This window comes from Enoplosus armatus, chromosome 17 (genome assembly GCF_043641665.1).
Source record: "Enoplosus armatus isolate fEnoArm2 chromosome 17, fEnoArm2.hap1, whole genome shotgun sequence".
Lineage (NCBI taxonomy): Eukaryota > Metazoa > Chordata > Actinopteri > Centrarchiformes > Enoplosidae > Enoplosus > Enoplosus armatus.
In genome coordinates, this window is record NC_092196.1 from 11,180,470 (window position 1) to 11,197,800 (window position 17,331).

General features: G+C 41.0%; 1 protein-coding gene across 5 annotated transcripts in view; it reads left to right on the forward strand.

The window, feature by feature from the left end:
- Nucleotides 1-17,331, forward strand: part of prkcab (protein kinase C, alpha, b) — a 94,147-nt gene that overhangs the window by 71,053 nt on the left and 5,763 nt on the right. For 2 of the 5 annotated variants that reach the window (XM_070923275.1, XM_070923278.1), the window contains exons 6-13: nucleotides 7,014-7,170; nucleotides 7,311-7,445; nucleotides 8,833-8,926; nucleotides 13,961-14,101; nucleotides 14,200-14,373; nucleotides 14,986-15,077; nucleotides 15,565-15,627; nucleotides 16,503-16,641. In XM_070923275.1, the coding sequence (XP_070779376.1) occupies nucleotides 7,014-7,170; nucleotides 7,311-7,445; nucleotides 8,833-8,926; nucleotides 13,961-14,101; nucleotides 14,200-14,373; nucleotides 14,986-15,077; nucleotides 15,565-15,627; nucleotides 16,503-16,641 (995 nt within the window). Of the gene's footprint in view, nucleotides 1-7,013; nucleotides 7,171-7,310; nucleotides 7,446-8,832; nucleotides 8,946-10,681; nucleotides 10,712-11,825; nucleotides 11,846-12,046; nucleotides 12,057-13,960; nucleotides 14,102-14,199; nucleotides 14,374-14,985; nucleotides 15,078-15,564; nucleotides 15,628-16,502; nucleotides 16,642-17,331 lie in introns of all 5 variants that reach the window. The other 3 variants (XM_070923279.1, XM_070923277.1, XM_070923276.1) reach the window with 3 other exon arrangements.

Genomic DNA, 17,331 nt, shown 5'->3' on the forward strand with positions numbered 1-17,331 from the left:
TACAAACTCTGGACGACTGTGTCTGTTTCTTCTTCATCATACGGCAGCTCTATTGGTCTGTGTGATTGGTCTAAGTGATTATGTTCAATACTGATTCATCTGTTGATTACTTTTGCGATGAATCAATGTGTCATTTAGCCAAAAATGTCATCACAATTTTTCAGAGCCAAAGGTGACGTCTTCAAAATGCTAAAAACTCAAAGGTACGAACTTTACAGGGACAGAAAAACACAGAATAAAGCAGCAAATCCTCATATTTGAGAAGCTGGATCCAGCGATCATTTGGCATTTTTGTGACAAACAACTTGAAAGATTAATTTATTTTCAAAATGGCTAATTGACTAATGATTTCAGCATTAATCTTTATATAATGCTCACTTACTCACTTCACTGTGGAAGGTTAAAGCTGCATTCATTGATTTTCTATTTTTTTTGGCCACTCGGGGGCAGCGGACCGAGCTGCAAACAAGAAAAAAGTTTTTATGGCAAACTTGTTCGTAACAGTTGCTTTTCTACTCATCCAGCAGACACGGGCCAACGTTAGCATTCATTTTGAGTTGTGTTTCTGTCCACCTGACAAATGGAAGCTCTGTTTTTTGGTCTCCACTAACTCCTGAGAAAAATATCTGGCTCTTCTAAATGCTCCATTATGTTTGCCAGCTTGTCAGCAACTTTGTCCATTGTTTAGTGCCAGACAGGTATCGAACAGAGCTTTCTTTTTGCTGAAAACAGCTGCCTGCTGCTTTAAATGATGCTGACGAGAGTGGTGAATCAAAACAGTGACATTGTGGGCCAGAAAACCAAAACGAGCTGAGAGATGCGAAAATGCTCCGTTGAGCTGATGGGAGTCAAGGGTTCATCACTATGAGTGACACATTTCACATAGTCATTTGATCCAATCTTAATATGATTAGTGCAGCTTTAAGTACAAAGTCTTTATCATCAGGTGCAAATAGAGACAGGAAGTTGAAGTGTACCATGAAATTGTTTCTTTCTTGTCTGTTCGAAAAAATATGTGAAATAAATTCAGATTAGATTAGAAGGATAGAAAGGCAGAAGTCTAATAAGAGACTAAACCTGTGCTGCGATTGACAGTATGTGTGAGGAAGAAAGAGAAGGGAAGCTGAAGATCAATACCGAGAACAATACAGGAGGGAGAGAAGGCAGCAGAAGTGTGTGTTTTGCAGTGTTTTGTTTTTGTTTTTTTCTTCCTGTCTAATGGCAGCGGTCTGAACAGTGAAGCCTCAGCTTGTTCTCCGGCTCCCCTCTGGCTCCCTCAGACAAGTGGCGGGCCTTTGTGGTTCAGCGCACCGATGTGAACTTGATTAAATCTTTCCAGCGAAGAAAACAGACACATCTCCCAGACTCTTTCTCTGCGTAACCCCCCCACCTCCTCTCCTCTCCTCTCCATCCCTTCTTCCAACATTGACATTTCCTGTTATGTTCTTCTACCTGTTCCTTCGAGACCCCAGCATGCCCCCCACCCCCACCCCCCCTCCTCATCCATTTTCCCTCAATACCTGCTGAGCTGCTGTCCATTCACTCATCTTTTTCCTCAATAAGACATCAACATCTGCTCTTTTTTTCTCTCTCATCCTCTGTTTTTCAACCAGCTGAAACCGTTGCTCAGTTACGTGACTTGTCCTTCCCCTTCTGACTCTAACGTCTCATTACTTTTATCTTCTTCTACACCTTCTGCCTCTCATGCTCCTCCTCTACCTCGTTTCAAATGTTTGTCTTGCTTTTTTTATTTCTATTCCTCCCTTTTACTCCATCTATCTGTTCGTTTTCTCCCCCTGTGATTACCTCCCTCATCCTTGTCTTACTCCCTGATCATCGTGTCTTCAAGCTCAAGTGACATAGATAACCTGTGGGCATGAGCAGAAGTTTATTCTGGACATTTGAGGAAAGGTACGTCCCTCCATAACCTGCCTAAATAGATACAAACACACACACACACACACACACACACACACACTCATAGGGCATCTGAGGATCTGGCCAAAATGAACACAGCGGTTTACTCATGGTGAGATTTCCTACTGCTGACATGCTCGCCTCAGGTTTAAAGCACGGTTGAACAAGAATACATGTTTTTCTCCTCCAGTGACACAACTCATAGCACCATGAGGCCTGTAGTACAAATACATATCTGATATTAGGCTTTTTATTCTAAGTATGAGGATCACAGTTACTGTATGTGTGTCTGCATGTGATTAGAGCGTGTGCGTTGTCTGTGAAACATGAACACAAATTGTTGTGTTTTGAAATTATTTAATTGTATTTTATCATATACATCAGTATATTTTAGGGTAATTCTGGTATTTTTAAACCTGCCCTGCTCTACTTTTTACATATTTTGGGATGTAAATGAGCAATAGTTACCAAAAGTTTTGGAATTGGTCCAGTAGATCGCATGTATGTCCACTAAAAGTGCTTGCCAGTGACAGGCTCAGATTATTATTTGTCTGACAGATTTATGGAAAGCATCCCTACAGAGATGTTTTGGCATGTGCAGAAATCAGAAGCAGTCTAGTTACGGTTGCAAAGCCATGATTGGACATTCACCGTCCGGGTGACGGGTTAGTGAATGGTCTATTGTTGACAAATTCATGTCTAAACTACATTAAAACTACATCATAGTGTGTTATAAGTTAAAGTAAAGTGTTACAATACATCTCAGCTGAAGAAATGGATTTTGTTTTGATAAACTGTACATTGTTACTGTATACTGTTCTGCGTTTGGCTGTTGAGTGTGTTGGATCTAATTATCCTTCAAGCTTTTCAATAATTCACTTAAACCCTTCTCACTGAAAAGAAAACACAGTGGAGCAAGTGCTCAATGAATTTTGTTTTATGTGAGTGTGGGTGGAACTCAAAGCGCCACTCATGTCTCACTGAGGAGTATCATTTCCTTCTAAAGCCCGGTCTTTTGTTGAATCTCCTAATTGCACTTCCTTAAAACGACCACACACAGAAATAGAAACCTTTAGGTCATTTTGATTCTCCTTCTCCCTCCACTGTGTGTGTGTGTGTGTGTGTGTGTGTGTGTGTGTGTGTGTGTGTGTGTGTGTGATGTCTGCATTCAGATCCCTGGCACAGCACTGCAGGGATCCATCCAGCTCCCGTTCGGCTGTGCATCTTTCCCCCAGATTATCAGGCATTCATTGGTTGCACATGGCATTGTTATGCAACAACACATTTGAATTTCAAAGCCTTTTTTCGGGAGATTACACTGTCGGCCCACCGCAGCCGCTGCACGCACCCGCCCCGGGATCCAAATGATATGTCATTTTTAGCTGTGGCATATTTTTATTAAGCAGACATTCAGTTCAGATGCAGGAGATAATGTTAGCACGGATGTGTGTCACATCTTCTTTGTCTGTGTGTTTACGCCTCCAAAGAATAGCATGAAAAATATAGAATGGTTAACTGTCTTCTGGAGATGAGCGCGTGCAGACTCAAGTTTCAGCTCTGACTTGCTGTTGGAGAGAAATTATTTGCAAATTAAATTGTTTTTCTGGTAGCATTAAGCGCAGGGAGCAACACTTAGCACTTTAGAGACATTATCTCAGAGATAAATAACAATATATAATCATTTTGTAGAAGAAAGAACTTGAACTTTGTCTTTCTTTATCTCCAAACTACAAAGGCTCTAAAAGTGCCATTGTACTTTCTTCTTGTGTTTTTCTTGGTTCTTTTGTAAAAGCAGCACTTTTCCCAGTGCAGTATGGTACAGTATGGACAGCGGCAGAGGGGATGCATGGTGGTAGTTTTGCTTCTCCTGCAATGCATGTTTGCATAATGTAAACAGCAGCCTCGTGTCAGTGACAGTGGAAGTCTCATACACATAATATACATGTACAAAACACACACACACACGCACACACACACAGACACACACACAATTTTATTGGTAACTACCTCATAAGGAGTGAGGGGAGGGGAGGATACAGAAGGCAAGCAGCTCTTGTTGTATCTAAGCAACAACAGACAGCACAGATGATCCTTGATCACTGCTGATGATGATGTTTCATTTTGTGTGTGTGTGTGTGTGTGTGAGAGAGAGAGAGAGAGAGAGAGAGAGAGAGAGAGAGAGCACATGTGCACAAATACATTTACTCTGTGTGTAACTTGCACACTCACTTACCACAGTATCTATCCACCGGCGTCTGTTTTTCTGCATGTGTTTGTTTATCTGCATGTGTGTGTGTGTGTGTGTGTTTGCCTCATTAGTGTGTTTACAGGCTTGTTGAAGTTGCTTTGGCGTTGTTTGGCGCCAACGTTGCCATGGAAGTGACTGATGCCTTTAACGCTGCCACAGCCAGCAGAGGGGAGGATTTAGACGAGGACGTGGGATGCTGAGATTTTCCTTCTGCTCCTCGTACTTCATTGTGTGTCTGTGTGCGTGTGTGACTTTGTGTAACAGTATCAGTGTGTGTGTGTGTGTGTGTGTGTGTGTGTGTGTGTGTGGGCTTGTGGATAAGCGAGAGACAGAGAGAAAAGACAGGGAGGGAGATTACTGTAGCTGAGCGTTTGTATTGAATGAGGAGTGAACTGTGAGGCTGAAGCAACACATTCATGAACAAGGTAAAAGCTTCTGACTTTTTTTTGTCAGATACGCGACTCAGAACAAGAGACCTACACTGTCCTCTACTGCATGAGACTGGAAGAGCATGAAAACAAGTATTATAATATTACCACCTTATTGTCCTTCATGTTTTTTTAACTCTATGATTTAAATCATGTTCTTTTCATTCGAGGATTGGTTTGTTTTTTTCTTCTTGATCTCACTTGAATTAAATTTAAAGCATGATACCAATATTTTCATTCATGTTTCTGCTGTAAAACTATGCTCTCCGTCTTTTTTCTCTTCTTCTTGCTTCTCTTCTCTCTGATGAAGATTTAGTGCTTGTTTTTCTCCCTTCAAAAGAAGCCATTTATTCTATATACCTAAAAAAAAGAAAAAAAGAAAAAGAAGGGATCCAATACAATATACAATTATATAGGACAATTACAATATAATGTCAGAAAACAGTAAAAAAAAAAAAAACAGTCCAAAACCCAAAGATAATCAGTTTAATATCCTAAAAGACTGAAAAAAACAGCAAATATTTACATTTGAAAAACTGGAAAGAGTGTGTTTTCTTTAAGCAATCAATTATCAAAATAGTTGCTGTTGATTGACTAATCAATTAATGGACAAGTCGTTTTAGCTCTAATCCAATAAACACAAAGCCTTCATTTATCTTTGTTTCTGTTTCATTATTTTTTTTTTTTATTAAAAGCATTTTGCCTTGCAAACATTATTGTCACATCGAGCAATGACAAAACAGCTGACTGTCAAAATAAATCAAAATGAATCTGGCAGAGACAGAACTAAATGGGCTGCAGTGACTCTACATGACATTGCCTTTTCTAATGTTTGCATACGCTTTGTATTCAGCACTGGAATATTTATGCTTTTGAGCGAAAATACATTACCGCTGTTTTAATGAAGAATCTCAGCGAACGTGTCCTTGTGTGAAAGTTCACACTGACTGTCTGAAACATTCACATTACAGCCTTTTTCTCCTTGTTCACTCTGTCTGATTGCATTTCAATATGCAGAGTGGGGAGGCTGGAGCTGATAAACACAGTTTTAGAGGATCAGTGTGATCCTGTTTCTGCTCTCTGTCTGTTATAGTTTTGCCGTGTGTTGGTGTCAGAAACTTAAGATTGATGTTCTTTGTTGTGTAGCGTATTGTTCTCTTTCTTTCTCATTTATTGTGTAGTGCGTGCTGTATGTGACATTTGTTTGTGTGTTCACATGATGTTGCTGAGTGGGGCAGTGGTGGAGTCGGCCCATTGGCCACTTACAGTAGATGTTGTCGCCATGGTGAAGGTGGCACGCTCACGCCACCCAGACCCCCCCCTCCCCTCTCCTGTTGCTATGTAACAGCACTCCTTTTTTTCTCACTTGTCAGTTATCACACAGGGAAACGTCACGCCTCCCTCGCATTATCTGCTCACCTACGGCTGATTGGCAGTAAGAGAATACACTGAAGAAATGTGCTCACGCCCTCCACAGAGGGAGAGTGTCGCTTTATCATCACCTGTTTTATTCTCTTGATTTACAACAGAACTTGTGAGAGAGACAGTAGTATTTTTCAGTTTTTCTTGTTTTTGTTAATTTTACGTTTGCGTGCGACCTAACACCCACTAGTGTTATAATTCAGTTGGTGCTGTTTCACACTGTCAACTTCAAGTGAATTTTGAGAGTATGTTTTGCTTCGCAGCACCTGTTATCAGCGTATGTGGTGTCTGATTTGATGAGCCATTAGCTGAGTAATATCTATCTATCTATCTATCTATCTATCTATCTATCTATCTATCTATCTATCTATCTATCTATCTATCCATCTATCTATCTATCTGTCTGTCTGTCTGTCTGTCTATTATCTATCTATCTATCATATTTGTTCAATGCCTTACTTTGAGAAACATAAGAAACATGAACATTTCTTTCTACAAAACCAAAACTAAACTACAAACCATACCAAACTTTTCGAATGTTAAACGTTGCCTGAACACAAACAGTGGAACAAGAGGTTTACCTATGTGAAAATGGCAAAATTATGATTTTAAATCAATACATATCGGTTTAAAGAACAAGTAAATAAGACTACAAGACCTCTCTATCCTCTCAAAATACAGACACATTTTGATCCGGACCAGAAAAAATACCCAGCCTCAACCGTACTGACCATCTGAAGTATAACTTTTAACATTTTTAGTTTCCATTATACTTTCATCACAGAGGGGTCATTTTTCTGGAACTGAAGCTCAGATATTTCTGTTTGCTGTCCGGCCTCAGAGGAACTTGCAGTGACTCACCACTCTGTCTACACTCTCCCATTTTAACCCCCTGAGTGAGTGAGGAGTCACGGAGTCTCTGGATCTGACTCGGGGTTCAAACACACACACATAAGGGTACATTTTGTCTTTTTGTCTCCCTTCCTTCCTTCTTCTAGTGGGTGAAGCCAGGAACCTGATTCCTATGGATCCAAATGGTTTATCAGACCCCTATGTTAAACTCAAGCTCACCCCCGACCCAAAGAATGAGACCAAACAGAAGACCAGGACCATCCGATCCTCTCTGAACCCCTGCTGGAACGAGTCCTTCACCTTGTGAGTCTGTGTGTCTACAACAATGATCATTGTAGAGTTATTAACCATCAAAAGGTTACAAAACGTACATGAACATATTGTCATTTCCTCTCGTGTGTGTGTGTGTGTGTGTGTGTGTGTGTGTATATGTGTGTATTCAGTAAGCTGAAAGCATCAGATAAGGACCGCCGTCTGTCCATCGAGGTGTGGGATTGGGACCGAACAACCCGGAACGACTTCATGGGCTCCATGTCGTTTGGAGTGTCCGAGCTGATCAAAGCTCCCAACTGTGGATGGTCAGTCATCTTTTACCTCTTTGTCCTGCAACAAGTGAGAGTTTCAGATCCTGCAAAACATCAGCTGGTGTGAGAAAGATGTCACATGCAGTATGTCACGCACTGTTTCTGAGACTGATTTTTTAAAAAAAGGAGTTATAAGTTATGAAAAAAAATGGTAGTATATAAAGTGAGTTTTTGTTTCTATGTTTTTTGTATAGGGATACGCATGTAGATAAACCAATGCCACACACAACAGCATTTATAGCCTAAGCTAATTTGCTATGCTCGTCCCTAGATGGGCTTTTAAAATAAATAAAACACAACAACGAGACTCAATAATAGGTATATACATTAAAAACACAACACACAAAAAAGCTGATCCCAGCACTGCTCTGATTGGTTATATAACCTTAAGTCCCATTGAGAGATTTCTTTTTCAAGAGAGGAAAATACTGAAGAATGATAATATATTAGACTGTAGCAATAACTAAAAAACATCATTCAAAGCAGAACATGAAATATTTAAATAAATGATAATAATTAATTCTGTGTGTGCAGTTCTTCTCATATTATAAACACAGCTCAGTGAAGATGTCTCTTCACATTAGTTTGAAGGTCAAATTCTTTTAACACAGCAAACGATGTTAAACTTACAGAATAATTGTTTTCACAAACTTTTACAGCAAATAAAATATGGTTTTCATGGGCAAAGTTTTATTTTGATTATAGGGAAAGAGCCTGTTTTGTTACATTCTCACAGCAGTCTGTCAACTTCATGACTTGATACTACCCCACCTACAACCAGCCAACCAGCGTCACTGTGAAGCAGCAGCACATTGTGCGTAACACAGACGTAAAGACCGCTGGCCGAACACTGAACTCTGACCAAACAGCGCCTGGTGGCGTCATTTCCTCATCTCTCCGTCTTTGTCTGCCTGCTTTGTCTCACACTGATAAACACGCACTCACACAGATGTTAAAGTCACTCTCACATGTTAGCATACCTGCCGCCACCCAGCCTAAACCGAGCCTGATCGACTGCTGCTCGGAGTTCATTTAGAAGCTCCAGGAAATACCTGCACTTGTAAAATATTTGGCTGTCGGCAGCTCGGAAACTACTTCAGTGTGTCTGTGTGTGTGTTTGTCTGCGTATTGTACTGTATATTCCAGGTCATTAGACGAGTGGCCAGAGGATGTGTACATTAGGGAGGAAGTCGTTGGCACTGCTGACTGAAAGCAGATCTGCAAACACTCAAAGACAGCTGCTTATAATTGAAGAGGTGCAGAGATGTGAAGTTATATCGCTGTGTGGGTGGACAGAGGAGGAGATCCATGGATGATGGCTGCAAATGAAATGAAATTAAAATTTGTTTCACCTCTCTCCGTTGTTTTCTCTCTCTCTCAGGTACAAGTTGCTGAACCAGGAGGAAGGAGAGTATTACAACGTTCCCATCCCCGAGGTGGACGACGTCAACCTGGAGCTCCGACAGAAGTTTGAGGTGAGGACAGAAAGGGGAGGTTGACTCGGGTTATGAGTTTGTAACATTCAGTAAAAGCATAAGTAGGTTTTCTTTGTCACACATGCCTATTGTACACACACACTCACTTTAACAAAATGTGGTCCTCTCTCCTGTCACCATGGTAACCTCGTCCTCTTCCCGCTTGTGCTTTTCACCCTCTGTGCCAGAGAGGGAGGCCACTTTCTCCTGGCACTGAAAGTGAATGCTCTTGATTTTTAAAGGAAAATCCCACGTATGCATATACAATACAAGCTTACAGTTGAAGTAGGGACTGCAGCTGCAGATAATAACCCAGAATACTCACACCTGTCAATGGAGACGGCTATGAGCAGCATCCAGTGGTGCCAAGGCACCGATCCAAACCTAAACCCCTCAATATATGGAGTTCTAAATGAAGATTAGCATTAAAGGTTGTTGCTTAAATAATCAAGCACGACTTTCACTGCAGAGTCACATCTAGGTTCAATCTGCAAGTCAACATGGATGACCTTCCTAAATACTACATCCCTGTGGACCACCGTTTAGTTCGACATGACTTAGCTAACACAGTTGGGAAGTAATACAGACAGTGAATGATGCAGACGGTCTAAATGAAGCCCAGAGAGGGTTTACGTTGTTGTTTGAAATAACAGCTTTAATGATTTTGCTGTACTTCATTGGACTCTGGATATAAAGCTGTTTCCAGCAAAGCATTGCTACAATGACAGTGTGAGTTATAACCTATAGGTGCATCAGTCAAGACTAAAAACAACATAATAAAACATTGTTATCTTCCATAAAACAAGACAAACAGCAGGAAACCTTATCCACTGTTTTAGATTCAGCCTTTTCCTGCTTATTAATATCTCATCTCTTCATGAATTTGACCTGTTTTGTGTTGTTTTTCCTTAATATTATTCTGGGTCTCTCTCTACCATGCTTCTTGGACCACATTAGTCCTTTTAAGTGCATACTGATTTTAAAAGTTTGCACTCTGCTAATAATAACAACAAGAAACAATAATGTAACTTTGACTACCGCAAGCGAGTTTGAGACATTAATGAAAACGAATAACTAAAAAACTATCGTTTGCTTTGAAGATGGTTGTCAGTATTATATATAGAGCTTCTGTAGTGAAGTGGAGCTAAATAATGTAAAAACACTGACATGAAACCTAAGGAAACATTCATTGCAACTAACTGTCGCTCTCTAGTGGCCGGTCTGTTAACTGCAGGTTTCTGTTACAGTAACACATTCAAACATCTTTAAATAAAGCTCCCTTCACGTCTATGTTAACAACATCATTGCACTGTAAAAAAAAAAGAAGAAAAAAAGACGTGTTGGATTTAGCTAAGAAGAAGGAGACGAGGGCTGTTTTATTAAAGTCCAGCTCCTCGAGTTCCTACAGGTGTTTTAATACCGAGTGTAAATGTCATCTCCTTACAGCCGTCCTCAAGACACTTAATTTCCCGTTTCTCTCCGCACTGTACAACGCTGACCTTGACTTTCCTCCGAGGCTAGCGTCTTCACACAACTGTGCGGTTGCCGTGGAAACTGGGGGCGAGAATGCAACCACATGTGACAGAACGGGATTTATTCTGCTTTCTAGTCGTGCCTCTTGATCATTTTGCGGATAGATGATTCAAAACAAATCAAAATAATGTCTTCATCAAGTCCACATGTGTATTCTGTCACACACACACGCAGCAGCTAAGCTTTGGCCGCACTAATGAGTGAGTTTCTTCTCTCTTCTAGGCCTGCCAGTTAAATATCCACTATCTCAAGGTAGCTCTTCTGCCTGCTCTGTGTCTGTTTCACTCGCTGCCAGCTTGCATCACACTCACTTTACTTACTGTGTTAGGATTGTTTGTGGATCTCCGCCGGGCTTCCACAAATTAATCTGATTTACTAACAAAGGCTCTCAACAGCATATAGTTGAACCAGCCCAATTTGCTTGCTGTTATACACTAAACAAACTTTTATTTCTCTAACTCCTCTCACACACTAACTTTCTCCTTCTTTCTGTCTCGTTCTTCTTTCACACAAATACACATAACATTAAAGGGATTACATATAAGTTTAAAATGAAGGAGCAGTACGTTTTGAGGATTTTTGCAGCACCTGCAGCATCTGTTGCGAAGGTCAGATCAGCAAAATCTGACATTTGCGGAATTTGCATTTGGCCTTACAGCACAAACAGGGAAGCAGCTGGTGTTCCTCCAACACAAACAGCAGCTAAAAACAACATCCTCTTTGAAAGTGAAGACCAAAAACATCAGCTAAGGTTTCTATTATTAGAAAAGTATGAAATATAACAGCTTTAACATATGTACTCCCTGTCTGACACATGAACACCCCACAGCATTGTTGTTAGTAAATTTGTGGACCACTCAGGCCTCTGGTGGTGTCATCACCTTTACCACTATCAGTGCACCGTCATTGGCCAAGAGAGCTTCACACCTGCTCTTCATTGGCTGACAGTGTGATCCACAGTCCGCCCTCTACTAGTCTGCCTTTGGCGTGGACTATAGAAGGCTGTGAGGACATGAAGCATGGATGGACACTCACTTAACACTCAGTAACTGTATGAATGATTGTACACACACACACACACACACACGCAGGTTCTTGGTGTGCATGCCAAATCTCTCCACACGGTGGCAGTGTTATGTTTATTATGAGACTGGCTGCATTGTATGTGTTTGAATCTGTAAATATTCCAACTTTTGCTTGTGTTGAAACAGGTAGATGTGTTTTTGTGAACTTTTTATGTCTCGTTTTTACATTACAGGCAAATGGTCCATGTTAGACATATGTTGAAAATTAGCACTTGATGTCTTTGGAAGGTCAGGGTGATGGTAGAACGACTATTGCAAGCTGCAGTAAACAAAGTTAGCAGGATCACTGCATTATTCAAATGTTTCCTGCCGACAAAACTTTACTACGTGATAAAAGCAACAACAGTGATGTAAAGCCATGTGAAACCGTTTTGTAAGTAGTGTTGACACCCACAAAACTTATCTTCACTCCTGAATTAGACATAAATGGATGTCAACACAACCACAGTATTAAAGTTAGACATGAATCAGACCAGTTCTGTCCTTGGTCGACCTCCTCTAGCAGCACTGAAGTAGTGATTATCCCTAAAAATGCAGTAACGTGAGAGTTATGAGCAGTGAAACCAAAAATGGATTTTTGTCATTTGAAGGATTTTTAGAGGCCTGAAGAGGTTAAAATATCCAGTATTTTACAAGAACAAAGCCAAAAATTAGAGAAAAGCCAGAAGAAATAAACATAATTTTCAGTAACATTTGACCTATGGGTTAGGAACCACTAGTTTTTGTCATAAATCATCATCATTAATGTATGTATGTGAAATTAATTATTTAGTATTTGTTTCCCCATTACTGGAAGATATTTTGACAATATGTAAATTTGTTTAATAATGCTATTATAAAACCTTGCCTTTAGAAAGAAGGATATTAACCTGAAGGCACTTAAATTCCCTCTTTGGTGTTTTTCTTCTGTTTGCCACCTTGTTGTAGCGCTCAGTTCACTTCACATATATATCTGATCAGACCTCAGAGTCCTGCTGATTTTCATTCCAGCTGTCTCCTCTGGGACTCGATGACACCTGGGCTGCCGGGTGAAATGAATTAACTGCAATGAATAACATGTCCATGGTGGCATACAGAGCCATCAGCACCCTGGGGGTTCATAATGAGAAGCGCTCTCTCTGTAACGACAACCGACACACCTAGTTAATGCTTACATTATTCTGCTGTTAATTAACCCAACCAGGTGCATATTTAGAGCCACTTAACCTGAGTCAAATATGTGGCAATTATTATGTTGACTGTATTACCACATTGAGTCAAGAGTGGAGAAATGGTTGGCGTGGCAACAGCCTTTCTGTGCCCCACCGGTCGCCTATTTTCTCCGCTCTATCTGACAGAAACAGACAACCGCTGGAGCCGTGATGGGAGCTGGCAGGGTCCTAATTGCCCTTTTTTGTTCAAACACGCTTGGCAGACCAGTCATTATAACAACAGGGAACCTTGCAACGCTGGCACCCCCCCGCTGACTGCCCACCTCACGATTTCCCAAAATGCACCAGTGGAGAGATCCTGCTGAATATCTGTGAGGACGTCTGGCATGTCAGTGGGAAAAAATCCCTGTGTTATCTCTACAGAGAAATAGAGAAAGAATAGAGAAGTTTGTGAATATGCAGCTAACCAGATGGTGATAATGTAATAACTGATAAACAATTACAGGATTTATCATCATGTATTAGAGCGTAGCAGCCAGCATGCAAAATACAGTAAGAATATCTTGAATGGGACTGAAAACATAATATTTAACAAATAACATCATTGTTTCAAACGGGGTGTAATCCAGGAGATGACTTATATATGTGATATGATACATTCCTTTAAACTACATTTTAGATTAGGTTAGGTTATTTCTAATTAATGATGCAATGTTACACAGGTGTTTGCATTTTCAACCCATTTACAGAGATATTTTTAGTACATTTTAAAACGCTTTTTTGTTTTTTACATTATCAGTTGTTAATGTGTTTTCAGCTTTTAATGATATAAATTATATCTTAACTGAAAAGCTGCAGAACGACACACACACTCCTACTGTGATTAATAGCTGTTAAGCGCGCCTCTACTTGTTTCCACTGAGGAAAATGAAGCAACCAGTGATTAAGTCCTGTTTCTGTGGCAGTCTGTGATCTTCAGGGAGAACTCTTTGTTAAAGCCAGATGTGGATATCTGACTCCAGACCAGCTGTTAGACACCAGTGCTCTATTTCCTCTCCTCAAGTCCTATAAGAGGGGGAGGCATCATACATACTGTTACTTATCTTATAAACAATACAAGCTTAATAGTCATGTTTGATTTATTATTATTTGCTTTGTTTGTGAATGCCGAACCATCAAACTATGTGCATAAAATCTCATGTAAGACACCCACAGCAGCAGACAACTTAAAATCTTGAATATACCTTCTTACTTTCATGCCACAGAAAGCCAAGCTGGGCCACGGGAAGAAGGTGATCACGCCGTCAGACCACCGGCGGTTCAGCCTGCCTTCAGGTAACATGGACCGGGTCCGACTGAGCGACTTCAACTTCCTGGCCCTGCTGGGGAAGGGCAGCTTTGGCAAGGTGAGAGCCGAGACAGTAAATGTAACACATCATTAATCACTGTAACGCTTTAAATATAATCTATGACCTTTGACCTGCGGTGTCTTCGTCCGCTGTAGGTGATGCTGGCAGAGATGAAGTCAACAGAGGAGCTGTATGCCGTCAAGATCCTGAAGAAAGACGTCGTGATCCAGGACGACGACGTCGAATGTACGATGGTGGAGAAGAGGGTCTTGGCCCAGAGAGACAAACCGCCTTTCCTCACGCAGCTCCACTCCTGCTTCCAGACTGTGGTGTGTAAAAACTTCACCCACGACTGACGCCAGGATTATTTTTGATGCCCACTTCCTGCAGAACAGTTTAAACACAAAAAATATGACTTTACTTTATCTAAAGGGCGCCATTGCGCCACCTCATCATTCTTTCACCAGCCGTCTCTTCAGTCCCTGGCATTTTAAACCTTTGTGTGTGTGTGTGTGTGTGACCTTGTGTGTTCGCCCGTCTGCCATTATATCTATATTTGCCTTACATTTAATCGCACTCTTTTGCCGGCGCCCCTGCAGAGGAAATTGATAGCGAGCTGAGACCACCCTTGAATACGAAGCCTCCAGTATGACGTCAGCTCTGTGCGTAGACAGAGTGACTCAAGGAGTCTTTAATAAAAACTACATCTGCTGATCAAAGCTCCCTGATTTATGATACATGTATATGAGCTGCCACTGCTCCTCCTGAGAGAATAGATGTCAGGCATTTTAATGTTTCAACTTTATTTAGATAAGATGTTTGAATATTATATATGCATTATATTCACATTATCATTCTGTGTAATGCACTGCTGTACTTTTCTTTGTGTAGCATCTATACAGAGCTGCTCTTTAGGCAATAACGCCCTTTTTACTTTCTAGGATCGGCTGTACTTTGTGATGGAGTACATCAACGGGGGAGACCTTATGTATCATATCCAACGTATGGGCAAATTCAAGGAGCCGCAGGCAGTGTAAGGACTCTCTGTAGTTTATCACCAGGCATAAATGTTTTAACAAAATTTACCAGGCAGATTAAATGGTTTACGGCCACCTTGAGTTCATACTATAGCTAACAAAGCCTCTTTACTGTATTACAGAGGCATCTAAGTCTGATGTTTTGTGTGCAAACATTTATGGTATGAGTAGCCCCTTTAACCAGAACACACAAATTTAGGGTTAGATAGTTCTGACGTATATTGAGACTAGAAGATTATTAAGATGAGTGCACTGCTCACACTGCAGACATCATTATAAAGGTAAACAGCTATATATTTCATGCTTTTATCAGATAGTTAATAGTAGAGAGATGACAGGAAATGAAGGGAGAGGAGAGATGGGGAACCACCAGGCCATCCCAAGGGATTCTTGTGTATTGCATTCTTGTATTCAGTAGAATCAGTAGAATCACCTCCCTGACAAATTTATTTAGTATCTTTTTTCTGATTTTCAATTTTGCAGGTTTTATGCTGCAGAGATCGCTGTCGGTTTGTTTTTCTTGCACCGAAAGGGAATCATCTACAGGTGGGTGAGTCAGAGAGAAACCAGTTTTATATGTAATGAAGCACCTCATTCACCTCATTGTTACATGGACAACACACACAGGCTGTTTACAGTGACACACTTTACAGAGGAAAGATTTTACATAGATGCCATGGGTAATTGAAGTCAGACATGATAAGGTAGTTTCGACATCGACTTGGACAGACAGACTGACGGGCAGAGTAAAGCAGAAAAAGGACAAGACAGCCAGGAGATGACAGAAAGAATGGGACACTAAGACAGGAGGAAAAGTAAGCAGGTCCAGAGAGACGGATCGAATGAAAGAAAGAGATTAAAAATGGCCGCGTAGATTTAACCTTGCTGGTGTGTATTTAAACTGCACAGCTTGGATACCCTCAGGAAGGAGGCGAGTATCAAATCCATACTAAACACCCTGATGCAAAAAAAAAGCAAAACCTGAAAGACAGAAAGAAATGACAGAGACTAAGGTCACCCTCTCCAGTACTTCAGCTAAGGACTCACATCCATTTGTCACATCCCACCAGCCTTGTGTTTGGCATCCTGACGCTGCTTTGTGACAGATATAGCTGTCAGAAGTGGTGAATGAGGGGAAGAAAATAAAGAATTGAGACATGAAACAGAGACACAGACTGAATTGTAGCACAGAGGAAGCAGGATGAGGGAAAAAATGATTCAGGCCAAGAAATTGTTTGTTTCCCAGCATATGATGTGTGCTGCAGACAGATAAACTGCTCACAGAGGTGGCGATGGTGTAATGCAACACTTGGCTGTGTTCCTCTCAAGTCTGGACATAGACGCTGACAGCAACACACACAACAAACAAGTATCAGAGTGCCCACAAATGCACGCATGCTCACGACCTGCCTCTGCTGCAGGGATCTGAAGCTCGATAACGTCATGCTGGACTCCGAGGGCCACATCAAGATCGCTGACTTTGGCATGTGTAAGGAGAACATGTATGAAGGCATGACCACGCGCACCTTCTGCGGCACCCCGGACTACATCGCCCCAGAGGTGAGAACGAGATGTGTGTGATGGGGATAAGACAACAAAAACTAAGGGAAAACTCTGCACCTTTTTTTAAGACTTTCTTGATCGCTGTATTATGGATGTGAAATGGAGTTAATAAACCGTTCACTAAACCCCTCCCCTGACTATTTATTGTCCAATCACAGCTTAGCAACCGTAGCTAGGCACTGCACATCTGATGATCGATGTCTCCAGGTGTATATGTAGGGTTTTTAGGGATTTTTTCCCAGCCTCTCCATAAGCACAGGAGCAAACATGCTTGGAAAAGATTAAAGTGTTTATCTGAGCAGAGATGATTCATCGAAGGTGATTAGATGTTTGTCTGTTTGGTGTTATGTGTGTATGTTTTTCTATGTGTATCTATCCACTCCCATCGGTCTGTGCTGACTCATGAGGGAGCACATTGTCTCACAGGTGGGAGGTGAGGGAAGCCCTTACTCTCGGTTTCTCACAGCAAACTTAATCTAGACAGGTATTAGACTGGCCTTCCTGGGCTTTCCATCCCTCATGATGAAAATACATCAACTCAATAAGCATTTCTTTCAGTGGATATTAATGGCTTTATAAAGACTTGTCTTTTCCTTTCTAACAGCTCTTCTAACACCAATTTACAGCGTCTTGGCACAAAATCTGTGCTTGTTTTGACCTGCAAAGCTTTTCGTTTTCATCCTGAGA